Source organism: Diceros bicornis, chromosome 7 (genome assembly GCF_020826845.1).
Source record: "Diceros bicornis minor isolate mBicDic1 chromosome 7, mDicBic1.mat.cur, whole genome shotgun sequence".
Lineage (NCBI taxonomy): Eukaryota > Metazoa > Chordata > Mammalia > Perissodactyla > Rhinocerotidae > Diceros > Diceros bicornis.
Genome location: NC_080746.1, coordinates 17,804,794 through 17,820,896, shown reverse-complemented (window position 1 = coordinate 17,820,896; position 16,103 = coordinate 17,804,794). Strand labels below are relative to the sequence as shown.

General features: G+C 45.2%; 2 protein-coding genes across 3 annotated transcripts in view; one reads left to right on the top strand and one right to left on the bottom strand.

Moving 5' to 3' along the window:
* Window positions 1-1,072: 1,072 nt before the first annotated feature.
* CCDC153 (coiled-coil domain containing 153) lies at window positions 1,073-10,528 on the bottom strand. The gene is made up of 7 exons (XM_058545025.1): window positions 10,394-10,528; window positions 4,310-4,391; window positions 3,807-3,872; window positions 3,302-3,421; window positions 2,716-2,808; window positions 1,546-1,676; window positions 1,073-1,258 (listed from the first exon to the last, which is right to left on the bottom strand). Exons 2-7 carry the CDS (start codon window positions 4,377-4,379, stop codon window positions 1,130-1,132), a joined length of 609 nt encoding a protein of 202 aa, XP_058401008.1. The 5' UTR covers window positions 4,380-4,391; window positions 10,394-10,528; the 3' UTR covers window positions 1,073-1,129.
* Window positions 8,624-16,103, top strand: part of CBL (Cbl proto-oncogene) — a 91,642-nt gene continuing 84,162 nt past the window's right edge. The window contains exon 1 of one of the 2 annotated variants that reach the window (XM_058545021.1): window positions 8,624-8,935. Coding sequence is in view for 1 of the 2 variants with exons in the window: in XM_058545022.1 (XP_058401005.1) it covers window positions 9,579-9,770 (192 nt within the window). In the remaining variant the exon portion in view is untranslated. Of the gene's footprint in view, window positions 8,936-9,301; window positions 9,771-16,103 lie in introns of those variants that run through there. The other variant, XM_058545022.1, reaches the window with a different exon arrangement.

The following is a 16,103-nucleotide window of genomic DNA, read 5'->3' as shown; positions in this document are numbered from 1 at the left end:
CAGCCTTACCTCCACCCCTATGCCACCCTTGACCTCCTGGGAGGAGAGAGGGGCTGGAGGTTGAATCAATTACCAATGACCAATGGTTTAATCAGTCATGCCTATGTAATGAAGTCTCCACAAAAAACCAAAAAGATGAGGTTTGGAGAGCTTCCAGGTTGCTGAACATGTGGAGGTGCTGGGAGGGTGGTGTGCCTGGAGAGGGCATGGAGCTGCCATGCCCATACCTTACCTAGGCATCTCTTACATCTGGCTGTTCCTGATTTGTATCCTTTCTAATAAATTGGTAATCCACTAAGTAGACTGTTTCTCTGAGTTCTGTGAATCCCTCTAGCAAATGATTAAATCAGAGGAGGGGGCTGTGGGAACCTCTGGCATATAGCTGGTTGGTCGGAAGCACAGGTGACAACCTGGACTTGAGATTGTCATCTGAAGTAGGGGGCCGTCTTGTGGGACTGAGCCCTTAACCTGTGGGATCTCTAGGTAGATAGTGTCAGAATTGAGTTAAATTTTAGGACACTGAGCTGGTGTCCATAGACGAGTTGGAGAATTGCTTGGTGTGGGAAAAATCCCCACACATTTGGTGACCAGAAGTAAAGTAGTACTGTGAGTATTGTAGTAGAATACAGAGAGGAGAAACACAGAGTCTCTCTTTTCAGGTGGGCTGGGCTAGGATTGAAGCCATCTGGAACTTGCCCTAGGCATGACTCCAGGACTCTTGGATGTATGTCAAGAATTTGGAGACCAGTTACACCTTCCCTCTGTGGGCACCTTAGGATTGTGGGGGCTGGTGCCTGGTCATTGTTGGTCTAGTATAGAAATGGCCTTTCCCCACAAATCTGGCTGCCTGTGTTTGTGTGGGTGGGGGTAGGGGGCGATGGTTTGAAGTGACCAAAAGGGCTCCAAGCTCAAGGGGTGGGATCCAGTTTCTCTGGGAGAAAGGTTGAGACCTTGTCAGATTTCTCTCCTATCATTCAGTCTTTGGGGTAAGGTGTGAGCCCAGAACTGAGATGTCCCCATGACAGGCAATCTTCTGCCAAAAAGCCACAGCCCACAGTTCTGTTGAGTTCTACATCAAGATAGCTTTATTGCTGGCCTCAGAGAGCCCCAGAGGTAGAGGCTTGCAGCCTCAAAGATCCAGGGGGTTGAGTCCAAACTGGCGGAGCTGCTCCTTGTGCCTGGCGTGGAGTCTCAGCACATCCCTGTCCCACTGAGGCTTGACGGCTCTCAGCTTGGCCAAGAGCTGGTCCAGACTGCCCTGAGGACCCCAAGCTTCAGGCCTCAGGAAGGGAGATCACAGGGTGGGGGGGAGGGGTCCCAGGTTGGTCTGTAAGCTTCCTTGCCAGTGTTTTTTTAAAGTTCTTATTCTTAGTAGGTAGGCATGGTTGTATCCCCTTGCTGTCTGCCCTCAAGACAGAGCAAAGTTCCCTGTGGAGATGCTTCTTCTCCTTCCCCCTGGTCTGTCATTGTTACACCAGCAAGGGTTTGTGGGGGTGGGGGAGTACTGGCTACTGGGGTGGCTGGGCTTCAGAGGATGGTGCTTACATGTAAGATTTCCTCATATTTGGCCTCCATGTCTGCCTCGTGGGCCCGCAGCTGAGCCAGACTCTGGTCTCGCTCTCCGAGGGCCTGCTCAGCTTCTCCCCGTGCAGCCTCAGCCTCCTTCTGGCACATCTCTAGGGGGTGAGGCAGAAGGATGAAAGAGGACAGGATGGTGACACTCTACCCTTGAACTATCTCCCAAAGTACCCCAAAAGTGGAACTTGAGTAGGATCATTCATTCCAGACTCCCCCAGGGTCATCAACTTTCCCATAGTCCCTATAAAGAGCTGAAGTATACCATTAAGAGAGAGAGAGTAGTGGGTTTAGGGACAAGAGATCTAGGTCCCAAATCTGGTTGTCACTTACTACCTGTGTAACATCGGGCATGTCTCTCTCTGAGCCTCAGTTTCTTCATCTTTAAAGAGAGAGTGACAAATACCTCACAGGCTTGCTGTGAGAGTTAAGTGTGATTATGGGAAAGCATCTAGTATATAGGAGGTGCTCAATAAATGTTGATTGCATTTAAATTTGAGATAAGGCAAAATTAGGAAAGGAACTCAGGGTCTGCATGGCAGATAAGCAACTCTTGGATGTATATAGCTAGACTAAAGCTATTTCAGGATAAGAATACTTTGAGGCCAAAATTGTGAAAAGTCTTGTGTGCCATGCTAAAATATTTCAACTCTCTCCTGCAATCAAGAGGCAAGAGAGCAAAAACTCCCTGGTTTTTATATTTTTGCTTATTTCAAAGGTTTATTCATTTATTTAGCAAATAGTTATTTAGGACCCACCACGCGCTAGGCCTTGAAGATCCGGAAGTAAATAAGTCAAACATTTTCCCTTAGTTTCATGTAAACATCAGCTGTACTAAGAGGGAGTATGTTTTGCTCATGAGACACATGACAGTGGTGGGAGCAAGAACTGGATTTGGAGAGACCATTGAGAGGGGGAAATGGGGTGTGAGACTTATACCTTCTTTACTTATAACTTAAGATTTTTGCCATCCTGAACTGTCTGCTCCAATCCTCAGTGGTGGGAGAGTCAGTGGGAAAGTGTTACGATAGCCTAGGTTGTAGTCTTCTAGAGAAGGACCATCTTAAGCCCACCCCTTCGGGCTGGACCTCATCAGTGATACTCCAGGAGAAAGGCTTAGAAGGTGGCAGGGAAGCCTACCTAGCTGCTCCCGAAGGCCCCTCACTTCTTCCTCCAGCCGCCTGCTGCAGGTCTCCATCTCCTCCTGCAGGGCCCGGCACTGACGGCTCATCTCTGTGGCGGGGGCAGTGGGCGGCCAGGGACCCGGATGGGGATAGAGTGGTGGAGAAAGAAAGGGATGTTGTGAGTGGGGAGGGCTCTGCTTGGTCGAGTGGGACAGGAGCAGAAAGGCCTTCTTGGTTCTTCTTATGGTGATTTAGAGAAGCTGGGAGACCCTGAAAACCTGGGGAAGAGCTAGGAAACCAGACCCCTTTCCCTGATGCCAGCTCATGATGGGGTTTCTAGCCCTTCTCCACATTCACTCCCACAGGATGAAGGAGATAAATGCTATGACCGCATTTTGTAACCCACAAAGCATCAAGCACACGGCATCGGCCTCCCTTGTGTTCCTTCCAAATCCTGCCTGATTTGTGCTGTGCTGGGAAGGCTGAGACAAGACATGGCAGATGGAAGTCCTCCTTGTCTCCCTTCCTTGCATCTTCTGGTCCCCTTGGTTGTCCTCTTCCAGGCCTCTGTGTCTTGCCCACCTGCTTGACCAACCACGCACCTGCATATAGGGCCTTCCCTTCACTTCGGGCCTCCTCCAGTTCAGCCTTCAGCCCTTGCAACCTCTGCTTCAGCTGGTCTTCAGAAGCCTTGGCTCGGCGGGCCTCATCCCTCCGCAGAGCTGTGAAGAGTCCCAGAGCAGCTCTCAGGACTGGCTGAGGACCCCATTGAATCAGCCCCTGTGGGCTTAATGGACTCTGCCCACCTCTGGAAACCTGGTGGCAGGCTTCCAGCCACTCATTCTCATTCTGTTTTTTTTTTCCCCCCTAGAATCCCATAGGCTCTTCAATACTAAGAAGCAAAAACTCCCTCTGTGTTCTGGCTGTAAAAAAATAGCCATCAACCCTCACTGCTCATAATCCCAACTCATGACAATCTTTTTCTACTAGGGGATGATTAGAGGTCAGCTCAGCCCCCCACCATAGCTCCAACCCTCCAAGCCCCCAAGGATACAGAAATGCCCAGGGCCCCACCTCTATTGCCCCCAGAACTTCCACCCTTCTTACCCAAATGGTCTCGGAGCAACTCCTTTTCTAGCACTGCCAGCATGTGCATGGATTCGGCCTCCACATCTGCCCTGGCAAGTTGGCAGAGACTCAGCTTATCATGATTTCAGCTTTCCTTACTCCCCTCCCATCCTCATCCCACACCCCGGACTTTCTTCCCGCAGGAGTTCTGAGGACCACTAAACGAAGTATCTCTGATGGCAGAGTCTACTGAGTTCACCACTGTGTCCTCACTGCTCAGCACATAGTAGGTACTCAAAATATGTGTAATGAATATATAAGGAAGGCGCAAAGCCAGCAGGGACTCAAGGGAGGGAGTGGGTACTGATTTCCCCACTGTTCCAGCTCCACGGAACCTGGATGTGAGGCTATGAAGGGGGAAGGTCAAGAAAGCTTCATCTTGACATGCAGAGTGCTGAATTCTCTCTGGAGAACCTCTGCTTGGTCTCTGCGCCAGAGCATGGAGAAGCAGGGGGCACCCACCTCCACCCACCCTGACTCACCAGCACCTGAATTCTTTTTCTTCTTCTGTGCCCCAGCTTTCATCCGTTTTTCTTTGGTCTTAGGTGGCATCTCCTTGCTGTCCTGGGGGAGGGAGGGGACTTTTGTATTTAGATCTGTACATGCGGATGCTTTCCTGACCCCTAGACTGAACCAGAAGTCCCAGGAGAGTTAGAGTTCTGTCTCTCATAGTTTCCAGTCTGTCTCTCATAGTTTCCAGAAGCTTCCGTTCTTGGTCTCCTTGGAAATTTAGGCAAGGCTGGGGTCAGCGGAGAGGATGGAGCTGTCTCTCTCTACCAGTCAGGCTTTAGGTACAGAAACAATTCCTCTCCATCCTCTTTTGGAGAAAATAAATCTCAGTACCTGGTTCCTTCCCTCTTCCCATTATCCTTACCCTGCCTCTTCCCACCTGTAGGACCCTGTCTTGCCTCTGTTGTGCCTCCCTGGAGAGTGACCCACTCACGCGGAAGGGCAGAGAAAAGACCCAACCAGCTAGGAGCCTGAGGCAGAGACTGAGTTCTGGGAGCCAATCCAGGGTGGCAAATTTCCGTCAGGGGCAGGACTGAGAACTGGAAGCCTGGGTTTCCAGAGACAGCATGTTGTCCAGGCAACTGGGAAACATGGAGTTCACAGGACGGTACAATGGGGTAAATACAAAGCTTCAAATACCAAGGTCTCAGAGGGTCAATTCTCTCCTTATCCCAAAATCCTAAGTGTAGTTTGAGGAGAAAGGGCTTTGGAGCCAATTAGCTATGATTCACTTCCACGTAGCACTGCCTCCAATTTGGAGACTTACCAATTACAGATTTACACATCTGAAATGATGCCGTTGTGCTGATGCAGAGGAAAAGGACTGACGGTAGCCATTTTGGGCCATTTACATTCCTAGGTCTCATCAGCAAAATGACATTATTAGTCTTAAAACTGAAGATCCCCCTCAGGAAGGCATTCTATGGTGTATGAGGGAAAGAAATGCAGGAGAAGGTAGTTGAGAGAGTTTCCCACTTCAGAGAAATGAGACACACAGAAGAGGCAGACTCATGGACTCCAGGACGCTGACACAGAGCGATGCAAATGGAGAAGAAAGGGCACCACTGGTTAGAGACAAGAGCTGTGAGTTCTAGTGCCCCCTGCGGCTATGTAAATTTGGGCAAGCCGTTTAACTTTGCCCAGCCTCAGTTTCCTGGTCTTCAGATCTTTAACTTTGTAAACCCTGAAGTGCCTGGGTTTTAACCTGGTATTTACATGGCTATTTTCTCTCATGGTAACTGAATTTATTGCCTCTCTTCCCCTATTCCCTCATGTGGTTGATTTTCAGACCAGCGCTGAGAAACTACTTTGCTCACCTCCCTACAGTATTGAGTTGATTGGGGCTCCCTCTAGTGGCCTTGCTTGACCTCCAAAATCTCCTAAATTTTTCTATTTAAATTATGTATTGGGCAATGTTGAGGGGGCCTCCCTCTTGGGGATACTTCCTAGCATCTTGCTGGAGTCATGAGTGGATGGAAAAATAAATTTCGGGAAGGGAGCATGCCGAGTGCCTTGCCCTTGTCAGGCAGCCCCCACCCTCCAGCCAGCCCTGTGGTATGGGGAGCCTTGTCATCTGTCCCTCACCTGGATCTCTGGGTACCCTACCGGCTAGAATGAAAACAGCAAAAAAGTCAGGGCTTTTCCCTTTGTGGATTAAGGGAACTGCAGACTCTTTCTTTAGCTATTTCTTGCTATCTCTGTCCCTCTCAACATTTTTGGTCAATTGCCTGTTGGCAGAAGCAGGTCTGAAGAAATAGCCATGAGATCTGGGAATAAAAACTCCTTCCACTGGGGAGCAGGCAGATTCAGGCAGAGGCTGATTCATGTTTATTTGTCACCTTCAGGGTGTCACCTGCAGGGTACTTCTGTGACCCTCTGGACATTTTACAGATTAAAGAGAAGAACCAGGCTTGTCCTTCCAGATGTTTACAGTTCCTGTATCTTAGGGTCAGATAACCTTGTGCACATCTCCCAAATCTGGAGAACTAGGAGAATTAGGAGAATACTTTTCTCCTAATCTTGAAGCGTGTTTTTCATTTATCCTTCCCCCAGAACCCTCTCTCCCTGCCTAGGAATGCAGTAGAGGTTCCTGCCCACCTGGTCCTTCTCCTCCTCTGGAAGCCTGTCTGGGGATGTTTTCCATGGAATGATTTGTGTTTCTGTTATGCTGATGCATGGAATGACACATTGAGGACAGAGAGTACAGAATACACACAACACATCATGCCTCAGGAGGGCATTTACTTTTCAAATACGTTCAGTCAACCGACTTTCAGGTGCAGAATGAGGATGTGGTTTGGGGTGAAGGTGAAATGGAATAAGAAAAGTGCCACATGTCACATGATGTGATATAAACTGAGCCAGCTTGAGAATAACCCAAGAATGATGTTGTGATCAACAATCCAACCCCACCTCTAGCACATTTTGAAAATAAGCCAAGTAAAAATCATGAAAAAAAGGTCAATCTTTCCTTCTTTTTCCATTAACCTCAGTTTAGAAGTGAAAATAGGAAAGATCATTTCAGCAGAACTCTGTCTTCTTTGAATAGGATCCCATCTGGGAGTTGTGAAGAGTTACAGAGAAGAATCACTCTCCCTGCTTCATTCAAATGTGACAGATAGGTCATTGTGTATTAAAAGAAATATGGCTTACAGCAGCAGAAACACAGTACAAATTATACAGTTCCGTTCTATACAGACCCCACTGAAGATAATACAAATTGGAAGCCTTAAACCAAGCCAGAGAAGTGTAGGTGATCTAGACAAGCTCATACACAGCTCCAAGGGTTAATTTCTCACTTGTACTCCATTAAATCTAGAATATGACTGTGAGGGGAAAAAAATACTAACCTTGTGTACATACACCATGCTAAGCACTGTAAAAGACCAAAGTCGATTGGACAGTATAGCATACATTCATGTGTGGTAGGTGTGAGAAATAAATGGTTATGGAAATTTAGAGGAAGGAAGGATTATTTCTAGCTGGAGTGTCTGGTAAGGAGGATAATATTTGAGTTGAGTTTTGAAGAATGGATTGGACTTTAGTGCACACTTTAGGCAGAGGGAATGCTCTGAGTAATGGTGATAAAAAAAGAAAGAATTGTGGTATTTTGTGACTTGGTGAGTTACCCAGCATAGGATATATATATATAGTATAAAATTGCAAAGTAGTTTGGAGTTAGATCACGACCGTTAACTTCATTCAGGAGGCAATAGGGAGTGTTTAAAGTTTTTTTGCGACGCTGTCAGAACTATACTTTAGGAAGACTAGTCTGGTGGCAGGATATATTGGAGGCAGCAGGAAAACCAGTGAGGAAAAGGTTTCAACAGACCAGGGAAGAGTGCTGGCAGTAGGGATGTCAAGTTTTGACAGTCATCTAAGAGTGAAGCCAGATACCTGAGGGTTACTGTAGACATTCAATAAGAACATGATTGCCTTTTGACCTTGTTATGAATCTTGTCAATTTGCTGTTTTCTTGTTTAACTTGAGGGGTGACTTGGGTCTTGAGGATTTGTGGGTATGTTTTGCAGAAGAAAGAGAATGCTTAAGGCGAGGTTGCGATCACCAGATGGCCAGCCCCCAGCAGCAGATTGCCCAGGGGCTTATCAGGAGTGACCCCTTTGTTTCTCCTGCCAAGCCCCTTAGCTCTATAAAACCGCTCTGCTTTTTGCTCTTGTTAAGGAGGACTTGAATGAACCCATGCTCCGGCCTTCTTGTCTTGGCCAACTCGAATGGGCCTTTCTCCATCTCCAAGCACCCATGTCTCGTGTTCAGCTTGCTGTGCATCAGGCACAGAAATTTGAGATCAAGAGGTTAGGGATCAAGAGCTTTCCCTAGACTTTTCCTTGGGAGATTCTTCTAACTCTTTCTAGATAGAAACTGATTAAAGGAAATTCTACTGGTAGGAAACGATAATGTTGACTCCATAATCAATCTCAGATAAAGGCCACTGAATTGCAAAACAAGAATGTCTGGCTGAAGGGTCCTTGAGTTCAGAGATATTTTTTCCCCTCTTACAGCGGTGCTTGATAACCTTAATTCCCTAATCAGTCAAAGGCTTGGTGGAAGAGCCAGGCAGGAGATCTAAGGCGGAACTGAGTACTTATTGACACGCCAAGGCCTGCAAGCTCCCAAAGCTGAGGCTCAGAATTAGCAAATTAGGGCAGGGCACTTCCTTCTTTGGGAGGGAAGTCCCTTTTTTCAAAGTTCTTCCAACGGAATTTTTAGATTAGAGAAGTGGAAGTGACTGGGAACTGCATTTCTGTTCCATGAGAGGAGCGAGAACTCTTCTGGCCAGGGCTCGCAGCTGTCTTACAGTTTCTGCGGTCGGGGCCTGATGCTGGCGGTGCCGACCTGCAGTGCAATGCGCTGAGCAGGGGAATCTTAAGTACATATTCAATTCCCAGAAAAGGAACTAGCGTTCAGAAGCCAAAAAAGGGGGGAATGTTTTGTTTTCAGAAGGTCAAAGGGCCTGGAAGAAGAGCTCGAGGCCTGAGTGTCTCAAGTCTGTCGGGAGTCTAATCAGGCTCCGAACAATCTGCAGCATCCACACTCCTGTCCTTGGTCCCGACTTGAGGAGGAGTTGAAAACACCAGGAGGTAGGGAAATAACTTCTCTTTTTCTCCCACAATGTGAAGAAGCAAATAACTTTAAGCTCAATTTCTCATTTGTCAGGCGTGGGGGAAAGAACAGACGTTAAGATTCTTTCTATGGCTACCTTCCTAAATTTAAATATTCCAACAACCCACTCAAGAAGCACCAACTTACGCCCACAAAAAACAAGGCGGGCTCAGCTTCTGTCTGCCTAGTGCGCAGACTCCAAGTTAGACCACTCCCCCCCGTTCCCCGCTTCTCCAGCAGAGGGCGCAGGCGCGAAGGTTCCGCCTGGCCCCGCCCCAGGAGTAGGGGCGGGGGAGGCGGCGCGGAAACTTGGCAGCCGCATTCCCGGAGCTCTTGGCTCGGGCGTGGGTGGCGCAGGAGGGGTCGCTACCTAGTCCAGACGAGGCCGCCCGCTTCCCCGAGCTCCGCGCGCTCCTCCCGCCCGCGGGCTCGCGCTCTCTGAAGGGGTGCGCCCGCGCGGACCCGCGCTCCCGGCGCCGCCCACTTCCCTCCCTGCGGCCGCCCCTCCCTCCGCCCGGAGAGCCGGCGGCAGCGGCCGGGAGAGGCCCCTCCTTCACGCCCTCCTTCTTCCCCTCGCTCAGAGCCGGCGGACGCGGCTGGGCCCCCAACCCTCCCCGGGCTATGGCCGGCAACGTGAAGAAGGGCTCTGGGGCCGGGGGCGGCGGCGGCTCCGGGGGCTCGGGCTCGGGCGGCCTGATCGGGCTCATGAAGGACGCTTTCCAGCCGCACCACCACCACCACCACCTCAGCCCCCACCCGCCGGGGACCGTGGACAAGAAGATGGTGGAGAAGTGCTGGAAGCTCATGGACAAGGTGAAAGGCCTGCCGAGAACCCGCGGCTGCAGGGGTGGGCGTGGGCGGAGGGGCTGAGGGAGGGGAAGGAAGGGACAGAGGAAGCTGGGGGAGGGGACGGGTCATGCGAGGCTGGGGAGGCGAGGAGCTGGGGTGACGGGGCCGAGGGGTGGGGGCCTTGGGGCTGGGGAAGAGGCTGAGAAGGTGGGGGTCGGCGGTCGGGGAAGGGCTGCAGTTGGGAATGGGGGGACTTGAGGTGGCGTGTTTGGGGTAGCGAGACAAAGATGAGGTGGGGGCTGGGGTGAAGGTTAACTGGGAAGCCACCGGGGCGGAAGTATAATGGGGGGTGCCGAGTGTGGGGCTCGGTGCAGGGTTATAGGGATGTCGGTCACGGAACTGGACCCGGGAGATAGGAGGGTTGGGGGTGAGGAGGAGTGTTTGATTCACCGGCTGGGGCTGTCCGCTGGATGGGGAGTCGGGCTCCGACCAGGGAATTACGTTTATGGGCTCTGATTGAGAGACCTGGGGTCAGGACAACTCCGCGGGCGAACTGCGCTCCGGGTGAGCGTCTAGTTTTTCTCATCAAGATGCAACACCAAGATAAAAGAAATAGGGATGTTTAAGTTGTTGAGAAAAGAACTTACCTCCTCATCTTGCGCTGGCTCAAGTTTTTATCATCCAAAACATTGGATGTGATCCGTTGCTGGTGCTGAGATATGCACTGATTCAACCACAAGTTCTGGTTAGAACCATTATCTTCTGAAAGATGTATTGACTGAGTATGCTAAGCAGCGGATTCTGACTTCTTCCAGAACTTCCTCCTCGCACACTCTGCTTTTAGCTGGGTTCTACTTTTTTTCTAACGGACCTGACTCGTTTAATACAGGACTTGACTTTAAGCTTGTTCGATGAACTTCTTTGATTGTCTTTTTTTTTTTTTTAAGCAAGTGTGAAAAAATAAGGCCTTTGTATTTAGCCACTTTAAGTTTGACATTTGGGAGAAGTTTACTGCGTTATAGTTGTGTCTATATGATGAAATATAGTAGTTAGTCCCAAGTACTTAAAAGTGTTTAAGCAGTCTAATGATTTGTCCCAGAGAATTCAATATTTCCTTGATACTTTTCACGTTAATTAATAACTTATTTTTGCAAAATTCATACTGCGGCTGAAAAGTGATTAGAAGGGTCTGGCATATTGTAAGAGAATGGTGTTTTTTCCTCCAGAGTAAAATTGGTTTTCTCTGGGCCTAGGTTCCTCGTCTGTAAAATTTTTCATGGATTGTTTTGGGTTAGAAACAGCTAGTAAAAATTATTATGAAGCACTTGGCAAGTGTAAATATGCTGTTTAAATGCTTAATAAGTCCTGTGTGTGAATTAGCACTCCTGTAGTGTGTACCAGTGCTTTCTGAGCCACTTTTTCAGGGCTGGTTTTTCTCATGGTAAATAATCGGTGTTGTAAGTAATGATACAAATATTTGTATGTTGATTATGTTGGTATTGTAGTGCTATTTCATTATTAGAAATTGTAATAAAACCATTACAGCAATTTAGGCATGTAAAGGAAACTTTAAATGAATTGACATCTTTTAAAAAAAATATTGGATGTATTCAAAATCTGAAGTTTGTAGGTTTGCATTTTAGGGATTTACAGTGGTGGACTAAAAAGGTTCTCCTGGAATAGAAGAATACTTGCATTTCTTATTAGTTTCTCATATAAGACATGTGTATGCAGTCTTATCAAAATTGTATTGATTAGAGACCTCTCCTTAAAAAATAAAGTTTTTATCAAACTTTTAGTCTCTGTAAGGTAATCCAAATAAGATCCCACCTTAAGTCTTACTCCTTCATCTCTTTAAAGTATGTGTATTGAATTTTGATTTTTTTGTGCAGACCGTTTAATTATTTGGGAAGAATAAGGAGGACTCAGAGTTTTGAGTCAGAATGCTTTTCAGGTTTTGATAGTTTCAAGGAAAGTAGACTTTCAGCTTTTCCATTCTAGTTTAGGAAGAGGGATGTTTTATTCTTGTGTTGCTTGTCTTGGAAGATGATTTTTCTGTGCTCTGTATCACAGGTTACTAGTTGTGCGGAAATGAAAACCTCAGTTCTTCTTTCTGATGTATTAGTCCCATAGGCTCATACTACTTTCCAGATTTTCTGAATACTTCTGTGGTGGTGTTAATTGCACCATCTCTTTTACTCTTGATGTTTTGAGCGTAGATGTTCTCTTTTTTCACTTCATTTTTATTGTTGCAAGTCTTAAATGTGTCACGAAACCTTCCTGTGGTATAAGTGAAGAACTTAACTGTCAAATCTACAAATGTCCCACACGTTTATTGAATTTAGTTCTAAGTCACCGTCTCTTACCTGTTTTATACTTGTTGAAGCTAGATGGATGTTATTTCAGCCTATTATTAATTGGTTTATTGATTTAGCACTGGGAACTGTTAGTCTCCTCCTCTCCCCCAATATTGGATGTATGCAGATGGAGAAGTTGGCATAAGTCATGGGTTCTGGTCAACATAGACCTAATTTACTAATCCATTGTGGAATTTAAACTCATTGTTGGAAAAATGCTTGTGCTAGAATGCTTGTTATTAAACAAAAGGCATGGTCGGCCTCTAGTTATGTTTTCCACCCTAGCATATTGTAATGAATATTCGTGTAAAGACTTACATGTGAAGAAAGTGGCTAGTAAGTAGAGACAACTGGGCTGGGGAATGGAGAGAGAAATCTTATAAATTGCCTTAAATCTAAATTTAGAAGTGTCAAGGTATTTAATTTAGTGAGAGACTCAAAGTTCCATTATGAAGTAAAGCAGGAGTTGGATACTTTTTCTGTCAGGGGACAGTTAGCAAATATTTTAGGCTTTGCTGGCCACGTACTCGGTTCCATATTCTTTGTTGTTTTTACAACTCTTTAAAAATGTGAAAGCCATTCTTAGCTTGCAGGTGTACAAAAAAGGCTGTAGGCTGTAGTTTGCCCACCTCTGAAGTAGAGCATCATGGTGGCAGTATTTTAGGTCCATACTATGTTTTTGTTTTAAATTAGCTTACATTATTAAAAACATTAAGGTGTTGATTTATTTAATGGGATGTAATTTATTGGAAAAATGCTTCCCTTTAAAGCATAAGTTTAAAAATGTATTTTCAAAAGGTGATGCTTCTTCCTTCTGCCACCTACCTTCTCCTGCTTTCCCGACCCCCACCCCCACCCCAAAAAAGCACCTTGAGTAACTTTCTATATTTTGGAAGTTTCTATATTTTGGAAGTAAGATGCACTTAATAGAATTTATTAGTCAGTATATTTCATTGGGCTGCTTCCTCCCTCTCTTCTTACCTTTCATCCTTTCTATGTTTGCCTGCTCACTAAGTCCCAAGTATAGTGCTAGGTGTAAACTACTACACTCCAGGAGATTACATTATAATGATAAGTGACTACATAAGTATGTACACAGTAACCCAGGATCTCTTAAGTTTAAACATCATGTACCTGTTTCTCATGTATTTATCTTAACCTCTCAAGATTGTAAACTCCATGAGGACAGCAACTATAAACTGCCTATCTCCTGCAGGGTCCAGTCATGAGACCCCACACAATAGTAAGTGCTTTGTAAATATTTGTTAAATTAAATTGGTTTATGTGATCCAAAGGAAAAACTGAAAGGAAAAGGTTTTTAATTTTAATTACATTAAACTTATTTATTTCTTGCAGTTGCCCTTTGGCGGTATTATCCCTCTTTTATGAATGAAGACTCTTAGGCTCAGAGAGGTTATGTAATTTAATTAATAGTCCTGACTTGGAATCCAGGATTACCCACCTCTTAAGGCTTAGTTATTTCCTCCATACAGTATCCTTCTCAGCTATACAACAAAGTCTCAATAACAAAAGCCATTTATTCAGAAAGTGACCTATGCAGGTACGCAACAGCAGTCCTCATACAGGCGTCCCCCTGCCCCCTGCATTCACACATTCAAGCAAAGACGTTCTCTTGAATGGTATTAAAATAGTATTTAACTAGTACCATTCAATGAAATATCTGTTATCTACTCTTAAATTGAGGGTTTGTGTCTCTTCAAATTATGTGTACTGGTTACTTTGCGTGGTTATCATAGAGGCTTGTATACATTATTTTCCCATTATACTTAATTTATGTTATCTGTGGGAGGATTTACCACTTTTTATTTCATCTGTTTCTCCCCCCACTAGAGCTCTTCAGGATCAAGGCTTTGTCTTAACTTCAGCTCCTGTGCCTAATACATAGTACTTGCTGAACGAAATGCAAACGTTTAATAAAGTAAAAAACTTAGTCCCTCATTTTCTCCGTGATTAATTAGGGGGATCGTGTAGAGAATCTTTTTTTTCCCCCTGAGTGCTGAATTAAAGTAACATTTACTAAAAGTAGTTTTACCTTTTTTGGTTATAAATATATTATATATAGTCATTGTAAAACATGATTGTGTTGTTTTCATGCCTACTAAGAACTTCCCCAAAGTATGTAAAATTCTTCATAATTCCTTGTGAAACATGAGCTCAGCTGAGCATTTCATGTAATTCATGATAGAAATTTTGAAAGGTATAGAGAATAAAAGTAGGGTTAGGCCAGGGAAGAAGATACTCTGCTCTGTTCATTTTGTGACTTTGGTTGAAGTTTTTGGTGATGCTTGGCAATAGTAAAACCTGTTTTAGTGTGTTGTTAGTCAACAGTATGCATGTAATGAACCTGATAAATCATGGGCGGATTGATCTCTGACTCTTCGCTTCCAGCAGAGTTCATGTTGTATTCAAACATACAATAATGTTTATACTATGAAAAATCATTCCCCTGATGACTAACCTAGAACATTAAAAGAAAAGTGGACTGTTAGTTTGATAACTGAGCCTAAATTTCAATCACATTTTCCAATGAAGTTGTTAATTCTGATCTACGTTAGGTTTGTTAGGAGAGGGGGATTATAACAAGCAAGTCATTGTGAAATGTTTTCATGATTAGCACATTTTGTGCTGGAAGGAAATAGGTGGGAGTAGTCAACCAGGAGCACTGGAAGCCAGCCTCAACTCTGTCCCCATAGCGTTCCTTTCTGCAGCAGCTTCTAAAAGGAGACGGGGAAAGGGGTGCTAATGATGGCATTGGTGCTGCTGGGGCTTCAGGCCCTGGGGAGATGGAATGCCACTACCATACAAGCTCTCGTGGTTCCCTTAGAAGAAGTCAGCAGTGACTTGGGGTCTCCTCTCTGCAGCTTTTGGGATGAATGGTGAGTCTTGCTTAGCAGACTCTGCTGCCTGGGCACCTTCTCACAACCACCAGTGACTGCTGCCTTCCCTCTGGCTCTGGGATCAACCATGAGGAAGTCTTAAAATGAGGCCAACTCATTGGTGCTTCAGCGAGTGGGATGGGATCCTAATTCCTGCCTCCTCCTTTCTTAGACCTACTTTGAATAGCAGTACATAGGTGTAGTGCTTTTTGTGAAAAACAATTTATGAATCATAAAATATACAGAACAAAATGTAAAAGTCCCCTTTAACTCTCATACTCCCAAATGACTACCCTCTCAGAGATAACCACTGTCTGTAGTTTGGAGTCCATCCCTCCAGTCCCTTTTCTGAAGCGGCTCTGAAAAAGTTGGATGGACAGCGTTACCCTTGAAGGATTTATTGATTTGAGCAAGTTGTTGACTTTTTAGCATTTACTCACTAAGACTGATAACTGAATTCTAATAATTCCTTATATTGTAGAGCAGTTTACAATTTCACATCTGCTGATAACATCAGAAGTTTCAAAATAATGTGTCTTATGAGAATGAAACAGGTTCAGAGAGATTAAGCAACTTGTCTAAGTCACCCAGCTAATACTTTTGTTTTTTATGTGGATCTTGAACTGGTATTCAGACTCTAAGTGATTTCTTATAAACCACTGCCTCTCAGACTTTAACATGAGCTCAGATCATCTGGGGATTCTGTTAAAACGAGAGTCTGAGTAGATCTGGTTGCGTTCCTGACCAGCTCCCAGGTGATGTCAGTGCAGCTGGCCCAGGGACCACACTTGAAGTAGCAAGGCTCTATACCGCAGTGGCTTTATTTTAGGTAAGCCTGACAGATTTTTTTTAAGAAATGGCAGTGGAGTGTCTTATTTATGTTTAAGATTTTAATTATTATGTTCTTAAATTTTGAAAGTAATACTCATAAAATTATACATTTTTAAGCAAAAGTGGGATTTTTAAACAAAAATGCTTCTAGAATTTTTTCTTTTTTAAAATTTGCTACATTATGGAGATTATCCATGTTAATACTACGTATAGGTCTTCCTGAATTCTTTTTTTAAAGGACTGTATAAGATTTTATAATATGGATATATATG

Coding starts and splice junctions, on each gene's coding strand:
- CCDC153 (XM_058545025.1), bottom strand. CDS start 4,379: ATGCCACCTAAGACCAAAGAAAAACGGATGAAAGCTGGGGCACAGAAG. Junction 3,873..4,309: donor GAAAAAGAATTCAGGTGCTG/GTGAGTCAGGGT, acceptor TTGCCAGGGCAG/ATGTGGAGGCCGAATCCATG. Junction 1,259..1,545: donor AATATGAGGAAATCTTACAT/GTAAGCACCATC, acceptor TGGGGTCCTCAG/GGCAGTCTGGACCAGCTCTT.